At 36.8% G+C, this 21,836-nt stretch overlaps 1 protein-coding gene across 1 annotated transcript in view; it reads right to left on the reverse strand.

The window, feature by feature from the left end:
- The window catches only part of FAF1 (Fas associated factor 1), a 151,845-nt gene that overhangs the window by 40,521 nt on the left and 89,488 nt on the right, over positions 1–21,836 (reverse strand). The window contains exons 9-12 of the mRNA XM_032117346.1: positions 10,680–10,775; positions 9,894–10,020; positions 8,960–9,023; positions 7,936–8,017 (exon numbers count right to left, since the gene is read on the reverse strand). Coding sequence (XP_031973237.1) covers positions 7,936–8,017; positions 8,960–9,023; positions 9,894–10,020; positions 10,680–10,775 — 369 coding nt within the window. The remainder of the gene's footprint in view (positions 1–7,935; positions 8,018–8,959; positions 9,024–9,893; positions 10,021–10,679; positions 10,776–21,836) is intronic.

Below are 21,836 nucleotides of genomic sequence, written 5' to 3' on the forward strand. Positions count from 1 at the left end.
AGACATGACAAGAGATGAGTGAGAAGTTCCTCAGGCTACTTAGCAATTCAAAGCTGCTGCTGCAGGTCTGTGCGTTAGTACCAAGGATGGGGTTTATCAAGGGTGACAAGTATCTCAACGTGCACACACAAAAAATAGCCAGCAGATTTCAAGTCAAATGGTCCATCCCTGCAAATTTTTAAGTATTCTTGACGCTTCCTAATATTTTGAGTGCTCAAATACAATATATTACATATTAGAACATGAAAAGAACAAGAAATGAATGAAAAACAAAAACCTTATTAACAGACGTAAGAAATGAGTGAACTTTTTTAGCTTGCTGCCTAATAAAAATAACATGTGGAACATTTCCCTGAGCAAGGAACACACCTCTTGATAGGACAGCATCTGCCACAAAAAAGTTATAAACAACCTGAAAAAAATGATAGTGCATTGCTATCACCACCTCTATAGTGAAACAAAGAGGCTAACGGGTAAGTAACAACACAGCTGCCTACACACCCAAACGCTGTAGCTCAATATGCCAGATGTTCTGCCAGCTCTCCATCCAGCCAAATGACGTGGGGAGCCCACACCTCACCTCACCTCACCTCACTGAAAAGGTGGCCAGGCATTGGAACAAGCTGCCCAGGGAAGGGGTGGAATCACCATCCCTGGAAGTGTTCAAAGGTGTGCATGTGGCACCTGGGGACATGGGTTAGTGGTGGGCACGGTGGCACTGGGTTAATGGCTGGACTCGATGTCTTTGAAGTTTTTTCCAATCTCAACAATTCTATCACTACACATTGAGATCGTGTCTATGGTCTCTTGAAGCAAAACATTCTGTGCTGTTCTTCTAGAACCCTATCAAGTAAAATTTGAGCTGCCAGCAGGTGTGTTCCCATGAAAATCTCAGACCACCTTTTGGAAAGCAAGTCTGTGTGCATGCAAATATAGAAAGCAGGCTGCAAAAATACAGGGAGACTATGAGCTTGCTAAGGATTATGATTCTGCTACTGGCATTCAATGAGTTAGAAATGTAATTTAGAAAATTACAGCTTTCCATTCCCCCATACCCATATAAATTACTTACTTTATTTTAAAATAGTACTTGAACATATTTGCTGAGATGATATGGTGCTATTTTCAGACTTTTATTTAAAGTAATTTCAAATCTCTTCATCAGAAGTAACACTGAACCCTAGATATTGATGTGTATTGATAGCAAGACATGGATGCAATTTTGAGACAAGCTGTCTTTGCAAAAAAACCCTGTACGGCTCTCACCTCATAGATTGGCTTTGGATAAAATTTAATGACTGTTTATAGAAGGAACATTTGAACATTCAACTTTGGGAAAGGGATTAGTAATTTGCATTACTGTTTGTCTAATTTAATTTAAATGTTCTTCAGAACCACGTACACATGTGCCAGGAAGGGCCATTAATAAGCCCAACATGCCGAGATCCATATAAGTGCAGCCAACAATGTTGACTGAAACTAAACTTGAAAATCCAGGGCACTGATGCACAATATCATGCAATAAAACAGCATTTCTGTGGTGATATTTAATTTAAAAAGAAGAAAGAGGCAGGAGAAGATCAGGCACTGTCTGTTTTTGAGGATCAGCTGTTCTGCATTTCAAAGCGTAGATCCCTGCAATATCCAGGTTACTGTGCTAGAATCTCGACTATTATATAGCAGTTGTAAGAGAGGGAGGGCAAAGATGTGTTTACTCAGTGATTAGGGCCTTAGAATAAGCCTCTAGCTCCTAGAGAGACAGCTCACCACTTATTCATTTGGACCAATTCACAAAGCCTAGAAAGATTAAACATCCATGCTGAGAAGACAAGCGAATGCAGACGGTGAAAAAGAAATAAAAATTCTTTAAAAACTCTGAGATGACTTCATTATTTTTTCCACAAGGAAACTTTAGGAAAGTGTTTAGTTAGAGAAAAACCCACATTGACCTCTCTCTAAACCCTTAATCTTTCCTTTGTGGTGGCACTGCTTTGTGGTAAGCGGATGGCTTTGCTCTCCTCTTTTCACTGGGAGTGGACAGAAAAAAAGGCTCTTGAGAAACACTTTTACTTCCAAAGAAACAACCCCATGAAACTGTTAAATGTGAGATTCCGTACAACAGAATGTTTCAAAATATGTACAGTTTTAGGCTTAAAGATTTAGGGACAAATTTTAGTAAACAGAACAGGCACAGACACAATGGAGGTTTACACTGAGTTACTTCCCAAGGGAATGTAATTTTTGTTGCATCAACAAATCTCACCATACAAAGACTAAACTCCATCACGTATAAAAGACTGTACTTGTTTCTGATACTTCATCCAAAATGTTAAGGGTGGGCACAGGCATACTGCTGTGATAAATGCAAAGAGGTGGCAGGAGGAACTGAAGTGATAAAACATGATTTGGAAAATATTCCTGAAAGCCAGGGGTATATTTTCCTTGGAAAAATGCGTGATTGCAGAAGGCTCACAGCTTGAAGATTTTTGTTGTTGCTGTTGTTGTGTGGGTTTGTTTTCATGTTTGTTTATTTTACTAACCCATGGTAGTACATATTTATAAGCAAGTTTTGGTTGTGTTTATTTCAAGCCTTTGAAAAGTCAGTAAATTCTAGGATTTTCTTATGACTAATACTGGGTATTTTTCAGTCAATACTATTAAAATAGCCTTACAAAACTGTTGAACAGTCTCGAATTCCACAAAAGAAGCCCACTAATGGAGCACTAGACTGTTCTGTGTTGGATTTCTCAAAAATATGACTCAGAGGTTATATACTTGGCATGAAATTCTAACCAAGAAAAAAAATACAACAGAGAAAAACTTTTACTAGTTCCTACAATGGTAAGGGATACCAAAAAGGTTTTAAGCACTGAATACCTGATGGACTTCCAAAGGCCTTAGGAGTTGAGGAACTTAAGCCAACAAGGGATATATTTTCAGAATATGTGCATGCTGAAGACCATTTCTGAGCTTCAGAGAAGTTAATACCCTTTGTACAGAATTAGAAGAAAAGTTGTCACTGAGGCAAAAAAAACATAGATCTTGAGGTGACTAAATTGGCATCACTGGGTATTGGGATTTCCAAGCTTCTCAGCCAGTTCCTAATACTGTGAACAACTCAGGTAACTCAAAAGAATATGAACTTGAATGGGAATAGCAATGCAGTCATCATATGGGTCAGCAAAACCACAGACCTGAATGGCTACTTTTGAATCTCAGGCTTACAAGTTCAAGTAATGACCAAGACAGAAAAGTTCATGATGTAACAGCTGCTAGAGGCATGAATGTTCTGTCAAGCTGGTAGGCCAACAAATCAAAATCTTAATTTTTTCCTCCAGGTTTTATGCAATGAGAGCTAATTCAAATAAACAAAGGGACACATTTGCACTTTAAATCTTTGAAGTGCACAAGGTGATCCACCTGTCCAAGGTGATCTTGGAGATCACGGGATCAGCCTTGGACACAGCTACCTTATAGCCTTTTAGAAGAGATGTGAAATACAACTGTACCCCACAGGTTCCTAAAGTAGGAGTGAGGTGACCCCTGTGACCTTCTGATCCCATATCTTGTATTATACATGGCATAAGACATCCCCAAACTAGTTCCTAATTTAATTTTCCTGTAATTTTACCTTTCAGTAAAACATCTAGTCTCAAAAATCCATCAGTGATGAAGAATCCATATGAACCATGGTAAGGTGTTCAAACAGCTACCCACTCTCCCAGGTAAAGGTGTGTTAAAGCCTGATTTAGTCTACTTTCATCTTCCAGCTATTTGATCCTATTATACTGTTGTATCTCCATTTCAATCAATTGCACTTGTAGTGCTATCGTACATAATGCAAATAGTATCCAGTAATTAACACCAAACTTGGCTAAGATCTATAATCACAAGCTTTGAAAGAGGAGAAAATGTGGAGTGTGGCAGACAATGTCAAAAAACATCCATTACTTAGTATCAAATACAGAGGATGCTGAGGAGAGACCCATACCCAGCAGCGACCCTCCAGATAAGAAAGATGAAGCTGTTGTTCAGATATGAAAAATGAAGGGTGCGTAGGCAAACAGTGAAGCTACTAAGCTGGTATGTTGTAGCAGAAATTTCTAAACAATAGTTATCCACAAATTCAGAAATAATTTACAAATTAAAGGACAGAACTGCTAACACACATCAGGCAAGACTGGAAAGAAAATGGTGACTGACATGGGACTTAACTGGAGCTTATGTACTGACATTTACCATAGTGCAGCTGCTTCACTCTTCCTGAGAACCTAGAATTATACTTCTATACCTGTCCCCCAGTTTCAACCAGACCATGTAGATTAGTGGTCAGGTTATTTACGTTTAATCAGAATCTGTAAAGTGGTAATTCATCCACCTCTAATCTGTAATAAGTTCAGTATAAACCTAATAATAATAGCTGAAATAATAAGGGACATTTTTCTGAGTTACACAGATAAAAATGATGCTACAGAAAGCCCCGTATGAAGGAATATTCTGCTACCACCAAGGAAATGAAAAGGTAAAAAAAAACCCTTTTATTTGAACACACCAAATCATGGAAGGAGCATACTTTGCTCTAGGTATTCAGGAAATAAAGAACCCATACGTGAGAGAGATGGTGCTGCCTCTAAATTGAACCTAAAAGACAGAATTCAAGGAGAAGAAAAACACGGCTCATTTTCACACTGCAGGAATATATATTGAGGTGACAATACCAATCTGTGCTAAGAGAGATGTTTCACATATTTATTAAAAGTCAGTGGACAGAAAGGTTGAGAGAGGAGCAGGAGGTGAGCTGACAGAGGTATATAAAGATAAAGCTCCTGGAAAGGCAAAGCCAATGTCTTTACTCTTTGTCATAATAAAAGAGTAGCAAACACCTGTAAAAATGACAAGATAAACAAGCTCCAATAAAAGAAAATAGTTCAGTATTATTCACATGTATAACTCAGTAAGCTTCAACATAGCAATTAAAATCCACTATTAATAACAATACCACCCTAAGTTAGGTTAAACCCTCTGATGTGTCGGAACACAAGACGCCCACGAAGTGCTTCCAGACACAAAGAAACGGTCCCCCAAAAAAATGTTCCTTGTTAAAAAATGTCTATTGTAGGATTTTTTTCCATGGCATCAGGTGTAGCAATTCCTATGGCAATGTAGCTACTTGGGCAAGAGTAAGCTCATTCTTCAGAAACTAATGTAACAGAGAAACTCTTCTTTCCAATAGACAGAGGAAGATTTTCACAAAAAACAGTTTAATTGTTAATTTAATATACCTCTGTCTCTCTTTCTCTTCCTGACCCCATTAAAAGAAATACTGAAAATATTTTTTTGTCTTATATACAGTAAGCCTTGGAAGTGAATACACAACACCCTTAACTATAGGGCTGCTGGAGGCAGCTGGGAATTTCATGGTTGTTAAAAGCAAGGCTCTCTATCTTGGGTATTGTATTTTTGTGCTAAAGACTTATACTGGTTTTAAAGCAGAGCTACATTTGACCTCATTCCACCTCTCTTACCAAAAACTGGCATTGTTGTGGCAGCAGTTGCTTGAAAGGTTAAAGGATACCACCATGTACGTTAATCTTCACTGTCTAACAACTCAAACACAGGTAGCAGACAAACACCTCGACTTTATTTACATGGTATTTCTTTTTCAAGCAATATTTTGTTAAAGAACTATGAATCACCAGCCTTTCCAACACATGAGAAGACAATGAGCTTTAACAGGAAACTTGTATTTTCTTACAAAGATTTTGAACTCATATTCTACATTCCAAACACATGTTCTGACATAAGTTAGTTTTCTTAAAATAATGCAAATTAAAATATTTCTGGAAAAAAGCTTCCTGTTTATATATATATATATTGAGATTTTTAAAATTTTTTTTTTTAAGGTAAAAAGTATCCACAGTACAGATTTAAAACACAGCTGATGGCTGTCTCACTAGACATGAACTGTAGAGTGCACCTTCTGCTCTGGACAGCGTTGAGAATTTGTCAAGAAAAGGCCAAGATCTCTGAGCACTCGAGCTGCCAAGTGCTCTCAAATTAAATCAGTTTGAAGCGGTTTTCATTAAGATGGATTGAGTGTGGCATCGTGAGAAACACTCTATCAAATGTAGTGTTTTACTTAGTGATTAAGTATATACCAGTTGATGAAGCTGCCCAAATCCTTCGTAATCCCACCACTCCAATAAACATTTAATGAGTATATAAGTTCAAAAAGCCTAGTAGAGGATTTAAACCTTCAATCTTGTTTTTATTTACTCTTGGAACTCAATTTCTCACTTCAAGTGAAGAATGCTGGTGCCTGAAGCTCATCTGTTGCCCTGGTAAAATTAAGTGCCCTCCATAGTATAAATTAGAAGACGAGACATACAGGTTGCAATTTCTCCTAAGCTTTTTTTTTATACTTATATATATATTTAATTATTTCATGAAATGCAATTATAAAAATACGAAATACTGTGTCCCTTTCCTCAATTCTGAATTCCAGGAGCCAGTACTGAAAAAATTACTTTGTAATTGAAAAAGCAGTGAGAATACGTGGTATTTCCACATTCTCATATCTTTGCTTAAAATCAGAATGTCACAATAAAAACAATGCCTTTCCACAGGGTAGGTGGGAGGGAGAGCTTTAAAAATAAGGCAATATTCAGAAAAAAACCCCAACAATCCAAACAACACAAACAAAAAATAATACTTTCCTAAATACACACACACACATATATACACACACACACAACAACTTTATTATGAGGTTCTGGTCTGAATTCATCACAAAATATTAAAAATATAAGGTGACATGAATTTCAGAAGTGCTATGTAAGTAGTACAAAAAGTACTTTGAGTAACAAAAAACCTAAATAACTGCACTGCATTAATATCATATTTACAGGTACAAAACTATTCATGAAAGTTCTTAATGGGCTTTTGTCCACTATTACACTGATACACTGTCAACCATTTCTGATGAAATGACACAAAATGAACTTCCCAACTCACACCCCTTCCTTGTTCAATTCATAGGAATTTTTTCCCTGTGCAAAGACATGAAAATATTCACTAAACTGAAGAGTGTTAAGTATGTGTTAACTTCAGCTATACAGTGTGGATTTATAACTCTCACACTTATTAGAACAGCCCCTAACATAACACAGATGCTCCTTCCAATATGAATAACTATGTTCTTCATTTTAAAATTAAACATATATCAAGAAAACAAAAAGTAAATTTAAACAGCATGATTTTCTTGTTTGTGTTTCAGCTTTATCTGTGCTTAATTATGCAGGGTTTTGGGTTTCTCCTTAGTGAATCAAGTCACCAAAACTTAAATAAACTGTCCCCATTCTAATTTTATTAAAATACTGATTTTAAAACTGTGCATGGAATAACAGAAATTTGAGATGCCTGGTTGGATGTACAGAAAAACTAAACAACCAAACCTTAGTATTGGAACTTACTTGGCAGATAAAGGCTGTACAAAGGGGAAAAAAACCCCACACTGTATTTCAGAGACCTTTCAATTTAAATTTACAATTTCATTAGCCATTCTTCAAAGGAGTTACCAACATGCAACAGTGAACTTGTCAACCACAAGACTTGCAGGCAGTGTTATCTGGTGCTAGGACACCATTACTTCAGGAAGAAAAGGGAGGAGGGGAAAAGAAAAAGAGTAGCTTTGACAACTAAAGAACTCCAGTAAAAATACAGCCTGAATTATTAGAAAGCATCAGTTATTCACTGCAATTTCAGCAACCACCAAGGTAAGTGTTTCTGTCAACTAAGTAAGTGCATCTCTTCCCAAACAATAAAACCAAGATAACTCCAAAATGTAGCTCAGCTTTTTTAAAATAAAGATGGAAGGCTTAAGATGATTTCCATTCCCCCACTATATTAAATAAAGTAGTTCTAATACACACTTACATCTCTAGCTTTCCCATAGAAGGCTTCTTGAAAAGCAGCCTCTAATGATCCAATAAAATAAACAGGATGGCAGTCACCATATCTATTTGAGATAAAATTTCCAATTAATAAAAAAGTTCAAAATTAAGTCATTTCAATATTGTACCTTTTCATAAATTCTGTAAATGGAATGCATCAGCTAAACCTTTAGAAGGATGAAGTATTACACATCTGAAGGACAGAAGGGAAATATTTAGGATCCATTTGTTTTCTGACATTGAAAAACTCGAAGTAATGTACTATTACCTTACAAACTTTATCATAAAAACACTCTGTTTCCACATGTAGACACCTTAAGTTCTACACAATTTTCTATAAAACTTTTCAGTCACAACTTATTTCCTCTCTTTATTATATTCTTAAATGTTAATTGAAGGCTATTCTTGAATTACACATTAATGCATCTCATACACAGAAAGGAACATTTCATCACAGGAGTGAAAACAGAAGGCACATAAACTTTGCATTACTTAGTAGCTTCTACCTATTCAATGATACAGGCAACTGTTTAACAGTGCATGATTTGATAGCATAAAGTTTTTTAAAAATCGAGAATTTCTATGTTTTTTAAAAGTCAGTATTTACCCAGCCACTTTGTTATTGTGAAAATTCTTACAGCAACTCTGTATATATTTTTCAATACTGATCAATTTCAGCTTTTCTGTTCCTGTATATCATAATAAACTTATCAAATACAACCAGTCTTCCTCATCCTTCTGGACCTTTACATAATTAAGTAATGATACTAAATAGCACCAAAATAATTAAGACAAGAATCAGCCACTGCAGCTTGGACTGAGAAATCATTTTATTTCAGAAGCAGTTCTAGTAGCAAAGTTAGAATTAAAATAAATTAGATTAGGATGTCTAAATATGCTATAATCCCACAAGAAAACATGTACACTTGGTTTATTTATATTATCATTATTTACTAACTTCAACTTAGTTTGTAATAAGAACTGCACAGTGAACAGGCTACGCTTACCTTGAAGAAAACTCTGCTGTAAATTGTAATAAGGCATCTCCTTCATTTTCAGCATTTTCTGGCACTTAAAAAAATGAAAAAAAAAGAAAAATGCAACCTTATGGAAACAGGTTGTAATATGCAAACACATTTGCTTCACAGGTATTTCATGTTCCCAGCTTACTGAAGTGTTACCAAGAGACCATACAGATTTCATGAAAGACTATCAACTACAAACCTTTGGAAAGACAAGAAATTTCCAGAGAGTCTCATGAATATAGTCAGGTTTTCCAAACAGTAAAATCCACAGTGTAATGTGATATATCACTTGTTCAGAGTTAGCACTCTGGACTTACTCTAAGGCTTGAAAGGCTCAACCCTTCCTATACATAATGTTAGAAAGTTTTCCATATTATTACATGTATTTGCTGCCAAAAAACTTCTAAGGTAGTAAGACTAATGCAAGCCTGAAGTAAATAAAGAGTATGCAAGAACTGCACGTAGGAGGTAACTGACTGCTGCTCCTGCTCAATCCTTTTCATAATAAAAGGGGAAATAATCACTGAGAAATTTGATTAGCATAATGACTAAAACTTCAATCAAAAATAGAATCTGTAGAATTTTCAAAACAGGGAAGTGGAGATCCAGTTGTCTACAGGTGCATTTGCATAGAGATCACAATTTCTCTGAATTTAATTTTTACTCTTCAATCTTAAGTTACATTATTATTCCTCAGTTGCAAGGTTAAAAATTTCCCTCCACGGGAAGATGCTTTCACAGTTGCCAGTTATGTCTGCAGTATTTTCATTTGATGCATCCATCAGACATGACATTCAAACAATTCTACCATCCCTACCAAAAGATACTTTCCAGTTTCTAATTCTGCAGACACCTCTCTGCCTTCACCTCTGCTGTACAACCTCCAGTTAATCATAAATCAGCTCTCAACTCTTACTCATTGGCGATTTCCTCAAGGCAGATGATGCTACTCCAAACATTTCTCCATCATCAACTCCAAACTCAGTAGCATCTTCAAAGTCATCTCCATCACTATCACTAACCATATGAACATCAGTGCATTGCTGTATAAAAATAAAAACCAAAATCCACCGTAAGCTTCTTATTACAGACACCTGCAGTGAAATACAAAATACATACACAGTGACAAATACTTACGTATTTCTATAAAACCACAATATACTGCATTTTATTTTACTATTTTATACAGCATTATCAGAGGTGATTTTTAACAGAAGTCCAGTTGGCAGCAATATTATGTGACAAAATGCATGATTAAAGAATGAACTTTCTCTGCATACACATAGTTGAGCAAATTTTATCCAAAGTTAATGCTGTTTTCCATCTAATGGTACCAGAGCTGGTCTACCTGCACAAGAAAGAGTGAGAAAAGCCACACAATTGTGGCTTTTATATTGGTATTTGGCATACCAATATAAAGGAGAAAAATCAACATTTTTGTGCAAGGAGCTAAGGTCTCATCTCCCACCATCAGATCCTTTGCTGTGATTTGCTTGCTTTGTTTTTCCTCTTCTTCTTCAATGACTCATTTGTCCCGTTTCTTACTTTGTCACAATTTTGTGTTGCAGGAACTGTAAATTGATCATTTTAAGATGCAATTCCATTGACACACTTGACAACAGAAGGGATGGTGCCCACTGCATAAGAAGGTGTCCCTGCTTCTTCCTAGAGTAGCCTGGTAAAATAAAGATGATGTCCTTACCTCCTCTGACTGTTCCCTTGTTTGTACAGGTGAAGATCTTCTTCCAACCGTAAGTCGATGGCAAGGAAAAGTCAGTCCCGACACAGCTAGAGTCATCTGCAAAGCAAGCAGTGGTCCTTCATTAAAGTCACAGTCTCAAATAAAGTTTGGGGGTGAGGGGGTTTTAAAGTCATTTAGTGATTCAAACTAAAGACTGCATTATTTAAACACACATTAAGAAGCCTGAAAAACTAAAATGATTCCTGATATTAAAATATTCAAGGAAACATCAACTGAGTTTTACCGAGGTGTATGCAGAGTATCAAAACAAACTCCATGGAACTGCAAACTCAGAAGTGCCTTGAATTGTTATTTTCTCCTCAATCAGTACTGCAGTTTGAAATGTTATTATACATGGCAACTTTTACAGTGCTATGCTTTGATGATGCAAATGTAAATTTTTTATTGCTAATCAAGAAGCAAATGTTCAAGTGAAGATGGTAAGTGCTGATAAAACTAATTAAAAACAGCTAAGTCATCTTGAAAAAAATACTATTTTGAAAGAACAGTTTACCAGCAGACATTGCAATAGACACAATCACATTGGCAACTTAAAAAATACATTTCATCTCCTTTTTGGTCATTTTAACTGTTAAGGGTGCATGTCATGTGCCTCATATGAACAAAGACACACAAACCAAACAGTGCTGGTGACACTGCAGTCAGCACAGTCCACAGGATGAATGTTCAGCAACCAGCAGCAACAGAAACTGTTGCCCATTGCTGTAAGCCTAAGTCTCAATTTTTAAGAACTATGAAGGCAGGAAATGGAAAAATTTTGGTGTCATTTGAAAGACAAAATTACGATGATGCCTGCAAATACACAGCAATAGTATTTGAAAATCTGATCCTACTGCATCTAAAAATGCACCAATTATAATGCCTAAAAATGAGAACTGTCCACTCTGAGACCAGAACCACTGGTGCCACCCCTGCATTTAAAGCTTCTGCCCAGCCTCCTGCCTCTTCTGAAGAGCACATCAGTCCAGGAGAAGTGAGGTTGATGACCACAAACAGGACTTTCAGAAGCACCTAAGACCTATCTGGACTGATTTTACAATGTGAGTAGCTCTTAAATAAAGATAGTTGATTATTTTTGGCACTGACAAAGTATTTAAGGCTATGCAATCTTCTGTGATGTGGAGAAGGATAGTCCCGGCTGCATGTTTAAAATATTGTTTCTAGTGGTCCCTTCAGATGAAACACAGAGAGGGCACAAAAACACCTAGATCCTGTAAAACTTATTAGTATTTTTGCAGGGCACAGAATGAAAGATTTACATTATACATTTCAGAAATACAGCGCACTCCTAATTGGACTGCAAAAACATTAAGGTAAAATACATTTCAATCATTCTCAACAAAAATCCAAGAATAAATCATAAGCCTTAAATTTCATTTACTGCCATGAGCACTGAAAATACCCCATTTATTTTTTATACATAATTCAGAGTGACTTTATCACTTGTCTGCTAGAACTCGCAAAGATTTAATTTGCTGCAGGTTGAAGCAGGCTGATTAAGCAGGCTGGTTACCAAATGAATGTTAACCTGTCTGAACTAGCCTACTGTCACATTCTCACAGCAAGGTTAAACAGAAGTTTAGCTGTGTAAAAAGCCCAGCAATCGTCTTAAAGGAAGTGAGTTATAATACTCTGGAGCAAATGAAATATTAAAGACGACATACAGGTCAAGACCAATTACGTATAAAACTCCTGTGACAAGAGCCTAAGAACTGCATTCTCTGTAAAAATCCACCACTTCAATTATTATTTTTATAAGCTTTCAATAATAAACAAAACCCAACTGTTATAAAACCTGAAACTTTGCCCCGTAGTTAGCACACTATATAAAATGCTGGTGAAACACACACACACACACACACACATTAACCACACACAGACTACAGTTCCCTCTCTCGCAGCATCAAATACCCCGACAGATGCCTGGAAAGGCTCCCGGTATCTTTTACGTGCACATTAAAGAGAGAGTGGTAAGATCAAGCAGGCAGTTATTGTGCTGCTTCATCACTTGGCCCAATTGCAGGGTGTTGCAATTCCAATTTGCAACCTTATATTATAGTGTCAAAGCGTCTCTCAAACACGAGCTAACAGCAGAAGGGGTTCCACATCAGAGCCTGTTTCATCCTACTCTCCAGACAGTTGCTAGAATGTTGGGGGTTTGTGCACACTGGTGTGAGAAATCACCCTTCCCTTTGCTTTTTCTTTCTTTCTTTTTTGTTTTCCTTTCTGAGAAGTTTTTTTTTGCAAAAGAATTAGCAGCTCTGCCTGCGTTCCAAAATAAACTAGCAGCATCGACATTCTTCTAGAATAAAGTTATCTTCATTCAAAGATAGAGAGTCCTCTTGCAAAGAAAGACTCTTGCACCACAAAAGCTTAAGCTTTATTTTGGAAATCATAAGAACACCAAGACTAAGCAAATACTGTTTTCCAGGCAGCTCAGCAAACCTTTTCCTAGTGCTGGGAATGTAGGCCAAGGTACTGATGGGAGCACCCACTGAAGTGTCTCAGTGGAAAGAACTGTAGATCTCACACTGCTCTTGGAGAGTTTTTTCTTTCTGAATACTGCCCTGCCACCTCCTATACAGAGATGCAGTACATTATTATTGCAGTAAATTATCATTGTGTTTCAGCCACCTTCCCATGCAAATGGACAAAATCTTTATACCAACACCATAACTGAAAAAGCTGGTTTGCAGCCTGAGTACCTGATTACCCATATTCTCTATTTTGTGAGCCCATCTGGCAGTGCAAAAACTCCAAAGTCAGTCAGGATTTCTCTTTTTTTGCATGAAAATCACCACTATGTGGGTACAAGAGCTTGAATGGGATGGCTTCCACATGCACGAGAAAAGACACTGGAAGATGCATATGTGAGACTCATGCACGAATGACAAGCTAGATACATGTTATGAAAGAAATAATACACTAAAGCAAAAATAAATAAGGTTACTCTGTTTTTCTAGGCAAGAAACATACACATGTGCAAATCAAACTGTCTCAGAACTGAAAGGTACATGAGGTAGAAAGTGAAACAGAATCAGAAATAAGGAAAATTACTTGCAAAAAGTAACTCCAGAGCCTCATCCAATAGGTCCAACACTGTGTAGACACTGCTTGTGCTAGTTGAAAAATTTAAGTAGTCGCCTATTTGGCTTCCTGTAACTTTTAAGGAGAAGGACAATAAAATTCAAGATTTCAAACATTTCAGGGAGAGTGGCAGCAGGAGAGTCTCCTTTTAGGAAACAGCAGAGACACTGAAAGGATTCAATATCCCTGGTATTCAAAAAGTTAATGGTACAACCGGGACTAAAAGCACACAAAGGTTACTTGAAATAGATTTTAACTATTAAGAGGAAGATCAATACAAAATCTAAAAATTTAGAGAGGAAAGAAATAGTCTGGTGCTCACTTGTGCTTTCCAATTCTAAGACACATACTATTTGTAAATGCTCAGTCTGAGATGATTCATTTTTAAATTGCCAACATTAGCAATCGAGGGAAAAAGTTAAGCAACATCTTTTCTGATCTAAACATGCAGGATTCTTTGTCAACCTTCCAGATTAATCCAGAAATATATGCCAAATCTGGAGTGAGACCAGATGCTTTAAACAATAAATTATTCTTCATGTTAGAAAGTATTATTTTTATGTAGAAGCTTCTAGAAATATCATTCAGAACAATCTAAACCCACTATTTTTCCAAATATTTCATTATATAAATATGTCTGCAGAAGAGAAAGAAATCATTGAGAGCATGTAATTCCAGAGTGCTGCCATCTCATGCTCAGAATAATACAAAAACCTACAAGCCCATAATCTCAAAAGTTTGTATCTTCTAGAAAGAGTTTGTTGGCACAACTTAACTCCCACTCTTGCAGACTTCTGAAATTACAAATGAAGGAACAAACTCAGTCTCTTGTACCAGCCCAGAGATCTTTAATCAAGTTACTGAAGATGTGAGAAAGATAAACAGTAGAAGGAACATGAAGGAATGATACCAGCAGAGAACTCCAGCTGCAGAACTCACTCCACTGAGAAATGCTGATACAAAAATTGTAAGCTCGGTGGACTGCATCAGGTAAGGAGTAATTGGATATGACAAATTGGCTTTCCTCATGTTCAGCCACACACTGATGGAGGAAAACAGCATCTCAAAAGAGATTTGAATGGCAACCATACCTAATGAGGAAAGTGAAGGAAGCTGTAAGAGCTTTCTAATGGCTTACAGAATACAGCTGGAACACCCAAAGTGTCCAGTTTAAGGCAATAATCTGTAAAGAACTGGACATTCTTCCTCATCCTCAATTACTGAAAGCTTGTGCTGTTCACAGGATACTTGCCATTAAGGAATCCCTTCTCTGTAAAGAGATAAAGCTTTTTGTAAACAAGAACTATTCAGAACAAGCAAGTATAAGTTATAATATTTACAGAAGGTATGAATATTAGTTTATTTTGTGCTCTTTGTTAACCTTTTGTTTGCTACAAGAGCAATGAGAGTTTTCAGGTTTTTGAGTATGTCGGCACTCTGATTTCTTTTAATGTACATTAATGCATCTATCTGAACATACAGACAGACACCTGTTAATCAGGGCAAGTTATTAAATGGAGCCCTTCAGCTGTATTACCTAGTACTTGTCAATTAAAAAAAAACAACAGCTTTTGGCTGTTTAAAAGACCACTGAAAAGGAGAAACTCTTTGTGTCTCTGTAACAAGGTGATTTTACTGTTTGAGATACTCAAATGACAAATTCTTTCCAACTCACTGGAGAGGTATTTTTCCATGACAAAATATTCTCTAATATAATTTTTTTGGACATAGAGATTCTTGATCATTTGTTCTCAGAAATTCAAAGGTCAAACTGTAAATTTTACAAAGCAACAGACAGAAATTCAGAGAACACTTGATCCATATGCAAAGGAAAAGAATCTATCAATGATGCCAGATTTCACTTCTTCACACACAGCAAGTGAAGCAACAGGAATGATCTGACCAAACCCAAAACCTTGCAGTGGACAAACCGTCTAGATTTTTAATATAAAGTAAAAAGATCATAAAAAGAAATGTAATTTCTGTATAACTTCACTGCTATGAATCAGTCAAATCATTCAAGTAGATGCACTTCTAATACAGAATCATGTTTGGCTGCATACAATCTGCTTCAACAGGAAACTAAATAGGAGAACTCTTACAGCATGATTTTCTCCTGAGGTAAACAAAAAAAATCCATTTTCTGCTTTTAATACTCAGAGATAAAGTAAGCAAACAAGATCCTGGTGTACAAAATAAAAAGCATGTTTTCCGATACTTGACTCCCCCCATAAATCTCCCATAAAAAGGGCTCTTACTAGAGGTTGCTTAGCAGGCTGCAGTACACACATGGGGGTTTGTAACACATATATCACACAAAACATTCTTAATCAGACACGAATGCAGCGTTACCTACAGACTGAAATCTAATCCCGGTTCAAATACTCCATGTGACAGCTGTGCACAAAATGTGAGCTGCTTACCTTCTCCATTTAGTGGTTTACTCACTGATACATGGCTTAAGAATAAAGAAACAAACATGACCAAGTACATTTCACAACAGTCAATTATTCAAAATAACCTAAGAGAGGTGCCCATAGCAAAATACTCAATGACTGGCAGGTGTCTCCTCTGTGAAAATTTCACTCCCATATAATTTGATCCTTTTTCTCGCTGGAGTAATTACCATGATGTTTTTCTCCCCTCATCAGATAAGAGAAGGGGTAAGGATAGAGGCGTGAGCAAGGAGCATTATCAAGCATTTCAAATTTCGTATTATATTTAGTATTCTGTTATGTGACCTTTTATTATAGCATAAGCTAATTCCCTGAGTATGATAAATGGCAATTTATCAGATGGATGGATGGATTTTCTTGAAGATACAGGAAAAAAGAAGTTGCATTTTGAACACAACTATGTGAAGTTTGAGAAGAAACAAAAACTCTGAGAAGGAACATATCTGCCCTAAGTTTTCTATCATAATTTCTATGTGCATGGTACTACTAGCTGCATTTGGATACAAGGTATTTTAGGGATCAAAAGCTTTCATAGCCCAAGTGCACCAACAGTAGGTAAGGTATTAAGACAAAACAAATTATAAACCAATCTAGTTGGAACACCTAGAAAATGAGTCATTCTTCTTGCTGCTTGAAGGTTGGTCAGGCTGCTCCACAACTGAGGCTCACTCATATTTCCATGGTCCTTTTGCAACCTATCATTTTCAGGATTGAAGAAGCAAGGAAAAGCAAGGACTATTTGTGTGGTGGACAGGATATAGCAATTAATGTGGTATATAGGAAAAATCCAAGTATACAGGGAAGGAGGGAGAGGTAGAGCAAGTGAGTGAAGTTTTAACACTTGAAATACAAGACTGAGAAGTTTTTCATTAAACAAACAGTTGAATAAAATTGTGGTTTCTAAGTGCATTCAGCATAGTCCTTGCATATGAATATTGAAGCAAGGGAAATAAGAGAATGGGAACTCTGGCAATCTTCTACAGTTCTCCAGACATTGTCAGATGGCTCCACATTCTTTCCTGGCTGGAGATCTAAGCAGAGAAACCAATCCATGCAATAAGGAGGTGGTGGACTCCCAGGCAACTCATGCTAGTTCTGAGGATATTAAAAGCCTCATCATTTCAAGAAAAATGACACTATGACATGAGAGAGCTTTCACACGAGCTTCTTCTTGCCATGGCTGCAGTTCCTGGTGTTTAACCAATCATTATTAACAGTGCGTGGGCAGCTTGTTGTGCTCAGACAAACCCTTACTGAATTCCTTGGGAACAAACAGGTGATCAACACATGCCAAACTAATCACTTGTCACTGTATAATTATTCAGTAAATAACTATCTTCCTTTCAGTGTATAATCTCACAAAGTCAAAGTGATACATGATTTAAGAATTCCTGCATGCTCATGTTTAGAACTAATGCTTAAAGCTTCAAGAGATTAAAGATTTTCTGTGAATTAATGTTTATCCTTTGGCTTGCTCTTTCTCAAAAGTTAGTAAGTATTCTTCCAGTAGTAACAAGACTGTAAAATTACTTCTATCCATACTGAAATACTTTGTATACATAAAACAAGCGTTATCACACCAACAAAGAGAGAGTATCCCACTGTAAAATGAAGGTACATTGCAATTCAAAAAACAAATCTATTAAATACATTATTTTAGTTAACTGAAACAAGGGCATTTTTGTACTGTGCAGTTAAGTGACTCAGAAAGATTTACTACCCAGAACTAAAGGGCTCTCTTCAGTCTGTACTGCTCAACTAGACATTGTTATCCAAATTCAGTACATAATATTAAAAAAAAAGAAATCAAACATCCAAAGCTCATCTACTGCCATGTAAGCCCTTATCCCTCCTTGAACAACAATAAAAAGTGGATGTAATTCCACATTAACCACTTTGTCTTTTGACATCAAATAGCATTAGCTGGGAAAAACAGTCAAGTATGCTTGAGGTTTGTTTGTTTTATTAAACTATTGCACAAATACGAAAATGAACAGAAGAGTTAAAAAAATTTGACAGCCCTTGAAATTAGCTTCCTCTGAAAAATAACTTCATTTTCATTATGCATCTCCATAAAGAGAAAAAAGTCTTGACAGGTATTCAACATTTCATTTTAAACACTAACTGGATGAAAAAAAAATCTCTAGCATGGAGTGTGTTCAGGTTATAAATCAGTAATGCTTATTTTAACTCCTCACAAAGTGATGTTGAGATAATTACTGCTGACAGCTTTATTCAAGGTTCATTTCACTTTTTCTACTACTTTTCTCCTGTTAGAAGTTCAGCAGGGCCCATGGGAAGATCCACCCCTCACACCTGTTAGGGTTCTTCATGTTACTGAGGCCAGTTTGGACACGTCACTTCAAATTAGCATTGTGCCAGTGCGCTGTGACAATTACTTATCGCAGGTTTAACTTGAAAAAAAGTTTCTAATCCAGCCACAAGAACAGTGTCAGAGTACGTACTTTAAACCTGTCAACACAGGTTGTAGGAAATTCATTCCAGGGATTTCAGTCATGTTCCCATGGTAGATCTCTGAACTACAATGAAGCTTAAAATCACAAAGGAATGCTATAGAGTTAAAACACAGAAGCCAAAAGCTTCCTTCTGAACTGCAGGGAAAAAAAAAAGGTGTCTGAACTATTACTCATGTTTTAAAATTTGATGAATTCTTTAGATTAGGATTAAAAAATGGCTGTGTTAATTCTCTGAAATTCAAAAAGGCTGCACATAAAAGGTATATATCTTATTCTGCTGCATTGTGAAGGCACAGTCCTGGCTTTACACGTGCTGAAGGCAGAAGTATGGTGAAGAAGCTCTGGAATCATACTGAGGATGGTGTGGGAGGCTGGAGGAGATCCATGGCACAGCGAGGAGGCCACTCATGTCTTTCAGACACCAGGCGAGGGATGCCGGAGTTGCAGCAACAACCACTCTAAAGGCAGCTCCACAAAACACTGTGAGTTCCTTATGAGCTTGAGAAAAAGTGGTGCCTGCTGCTCTGGGAACACCCAGCCCTGGTGTGCTGGTTGAACACACATGCCAATTTTTGCTACAGCCCCTGTTAATCACCAGCCATGTTACTGTGCATCTACCCCTCTCGTTTGCTGGCTGAATGAAAATTATCCCTGGTTTTGATTATTTCTCATTTGATTGAGCCTAGTTAGGCAAATTAGGAATTAAAGCAGAAAGACAGCTACTGTAGTACTTAATGTTGCTTCAAACCACAAATATATTTAAAGGAAACAAAAAGAAAATAATATTTCCTCATGCAACAGATTCTGCTAAAAAGGAGATATACTTGAGAGACTGAAATAAATACCCATGATCACTTACAGAGCTCATTCTTCTTCTTAGACAAAAACTGTAAATATTAAAAAGGATGAAAAATCTGCCAAGCCATTTGCAGCTATTTGAAACACAGGGTAACAGAATTAAATAAATGCTGAAAGACCTGGAACACAGTTAAGTATAGACCATGAGGCTAATTGTGGATCTTGAGTTAATTAATTTCCACTGATACGTTTTCTCAATGGTCTTTTACATGAGTTTTTTCTTTACTCAGTCTGAACCCCAAGGCAATTCAGCATGCTAGCCTCCAAACTCTGGGTGATTCATTGTGTACTTCTGCCTTAGGATTTTTAGTTCATGCAGAGAAAGCCAGGCTTTCACATCAAGTTGATGTTAATGTGCACTGACAAAGCAACAGTAAAGGAGCTTCATGTTTGTCACAACGTGCACTCTTTAATTTAGTAATTGCTTTATACTGATATGCAAATAATGACACATTTCCCAAATTTCCAGTTCCTCAGCAATGCTTTCACTAATTACTCAGTAGTTAAAACTTATGCATGTAAATTGGTTCAGTGAGTTTATTAATAAGTACACCTGTGTGAACTGATCTATAAAACACACATGCCTGGGAACAGGTCATAACTCACTGTACATTCCTGAAGGTTTCTGGAACTAAAAAAACCAATTCTCTCACTAAAACAAGATAAATTACAACTAACAGTGTTATTCATAGATAGAACTGGGATTCCCAACCTTTCCTAAGCTAAAGAGAGACTGTCTTTGGTGCCAACAAATACCAGGGGACAAAGCATTCATCCATTTTATTTTGCCAAATGAGATAAGGATCAAGGTAAAGAAAAGAAAAGGCCAATAAAAAAAAGGACAAGAACCCCTCTAGCACCTGAAAACACGGGAAAGGGCCAGTGTCCACTCGTCCATCTTGTGGACAACCACAAGCTCTGAAGTCTGGTTATAGTTTTTTGTGGTACTGTGTACTCTTACTTTTGATACTCTAACATGAAAAATTAAACTGCACTTAACATGGATTCAGACTCGTAACAACTGCAAAAACACTCAACCGAGTTAACCTGTCTTCCTGTATTTCCTTTCTTCAAAATCATCCTGTTTTATTTGCTAGCTTCTATGTTGAAACACAGTATCTGTTAGATTTCTGGTATTTTTTAAGTAACTATGTAACTGCCATAGAATACAGTATAATAATTGTTTTTACTAAGTCTGATCTCAAACCACTTATTTTTTTGCTATTCAAAAGAGACACAAAAACAATTAACAGGGTTTTAAGCTCAGAAACAAGTAAAATAATAAACAGTATAAATTAACAACAATTCATCCACATCACATATTGCCCAGAGATATTCACAGATACACCTCGGGAACTGCTTTGCATTCACAAAGGGTATCAGCCAAATACTTGGCACGTTTCTGGTCTATGGTGGGATGCCATTTACTTCACAACATTGTACAACGCTTTGGATGGCAAACAGAGAAGTGCCTGGATATGTTTCCAGCACTATATAATTCCTTGGCACAGTTCAAGCAGTTGTGCTAGCAGAACTGCTTCCAACAAATGGTTCAAACACTGATAGGATTTTTATGCTGCCTCTTCTTCATGGATATCATTTTCTGAGGAATTGGATTTTTGCAATGTTAGCTCTTGAAAACACTGTGTTACTGACTTCTAAAAATGAGCTTCTAAAAAGTATTATTGTTTCCTATCTTCTGTTTCTCTTACCTGGAATATGTATCTTCTGGTGAAGTCCTGCTCTGCTTGTAATAGTGGAGCTTCATCACAAAGAAACAAGCACCACTGTGATAATCCTCCAGGAATAATGCAATTACCACTTATCAAACAGGTGTCTGCTGTATTCCAAGGAGATTATCACTTCCTATTCTGCTCTCAGAGAGCACAGAATAAAAGAGAAGCTGCTACTATTAAATGACTAAGGGGAAAAGGAGTCTTTGATAATAGCTCCTGCCAGCATCTCTCAGCAGGGCATGAAACAAATGTAGTCCTTCTATAAAAACTTGGCACTGAAATGAGTATTTTGGTTTCTGTAAAATGAGTTAAAGCACCTAAATAAGACCACTCCTGTTAACTCAATCTGAAGCATCTATGTTTCTTCACAGAACATTCCAAGAATCTCAGCACCTCCAGCCTCATGCCAAACTGCGCCCTTTGTGAGTAGTCCTGAAGAGGAACTCTGCCTGCTCTGGCAAAAATGTGCTGCAGGGCTGCTCC

Source organism: Corvus moneduloides, chromosome 9, assembly GCF_009650955.1.
Source record: "Corvus moneduloides isolate bCorMon1 chromosome 9, bCorMon1.pri, whole genome shotgun sequence".
NCBI classification, from domain to species: domain Eukaryota; kingdom Metazoa; phylum Chordata; class Aves; order Passeriformes; family Corvidae; genus Corvus; species Corvus moneduloides.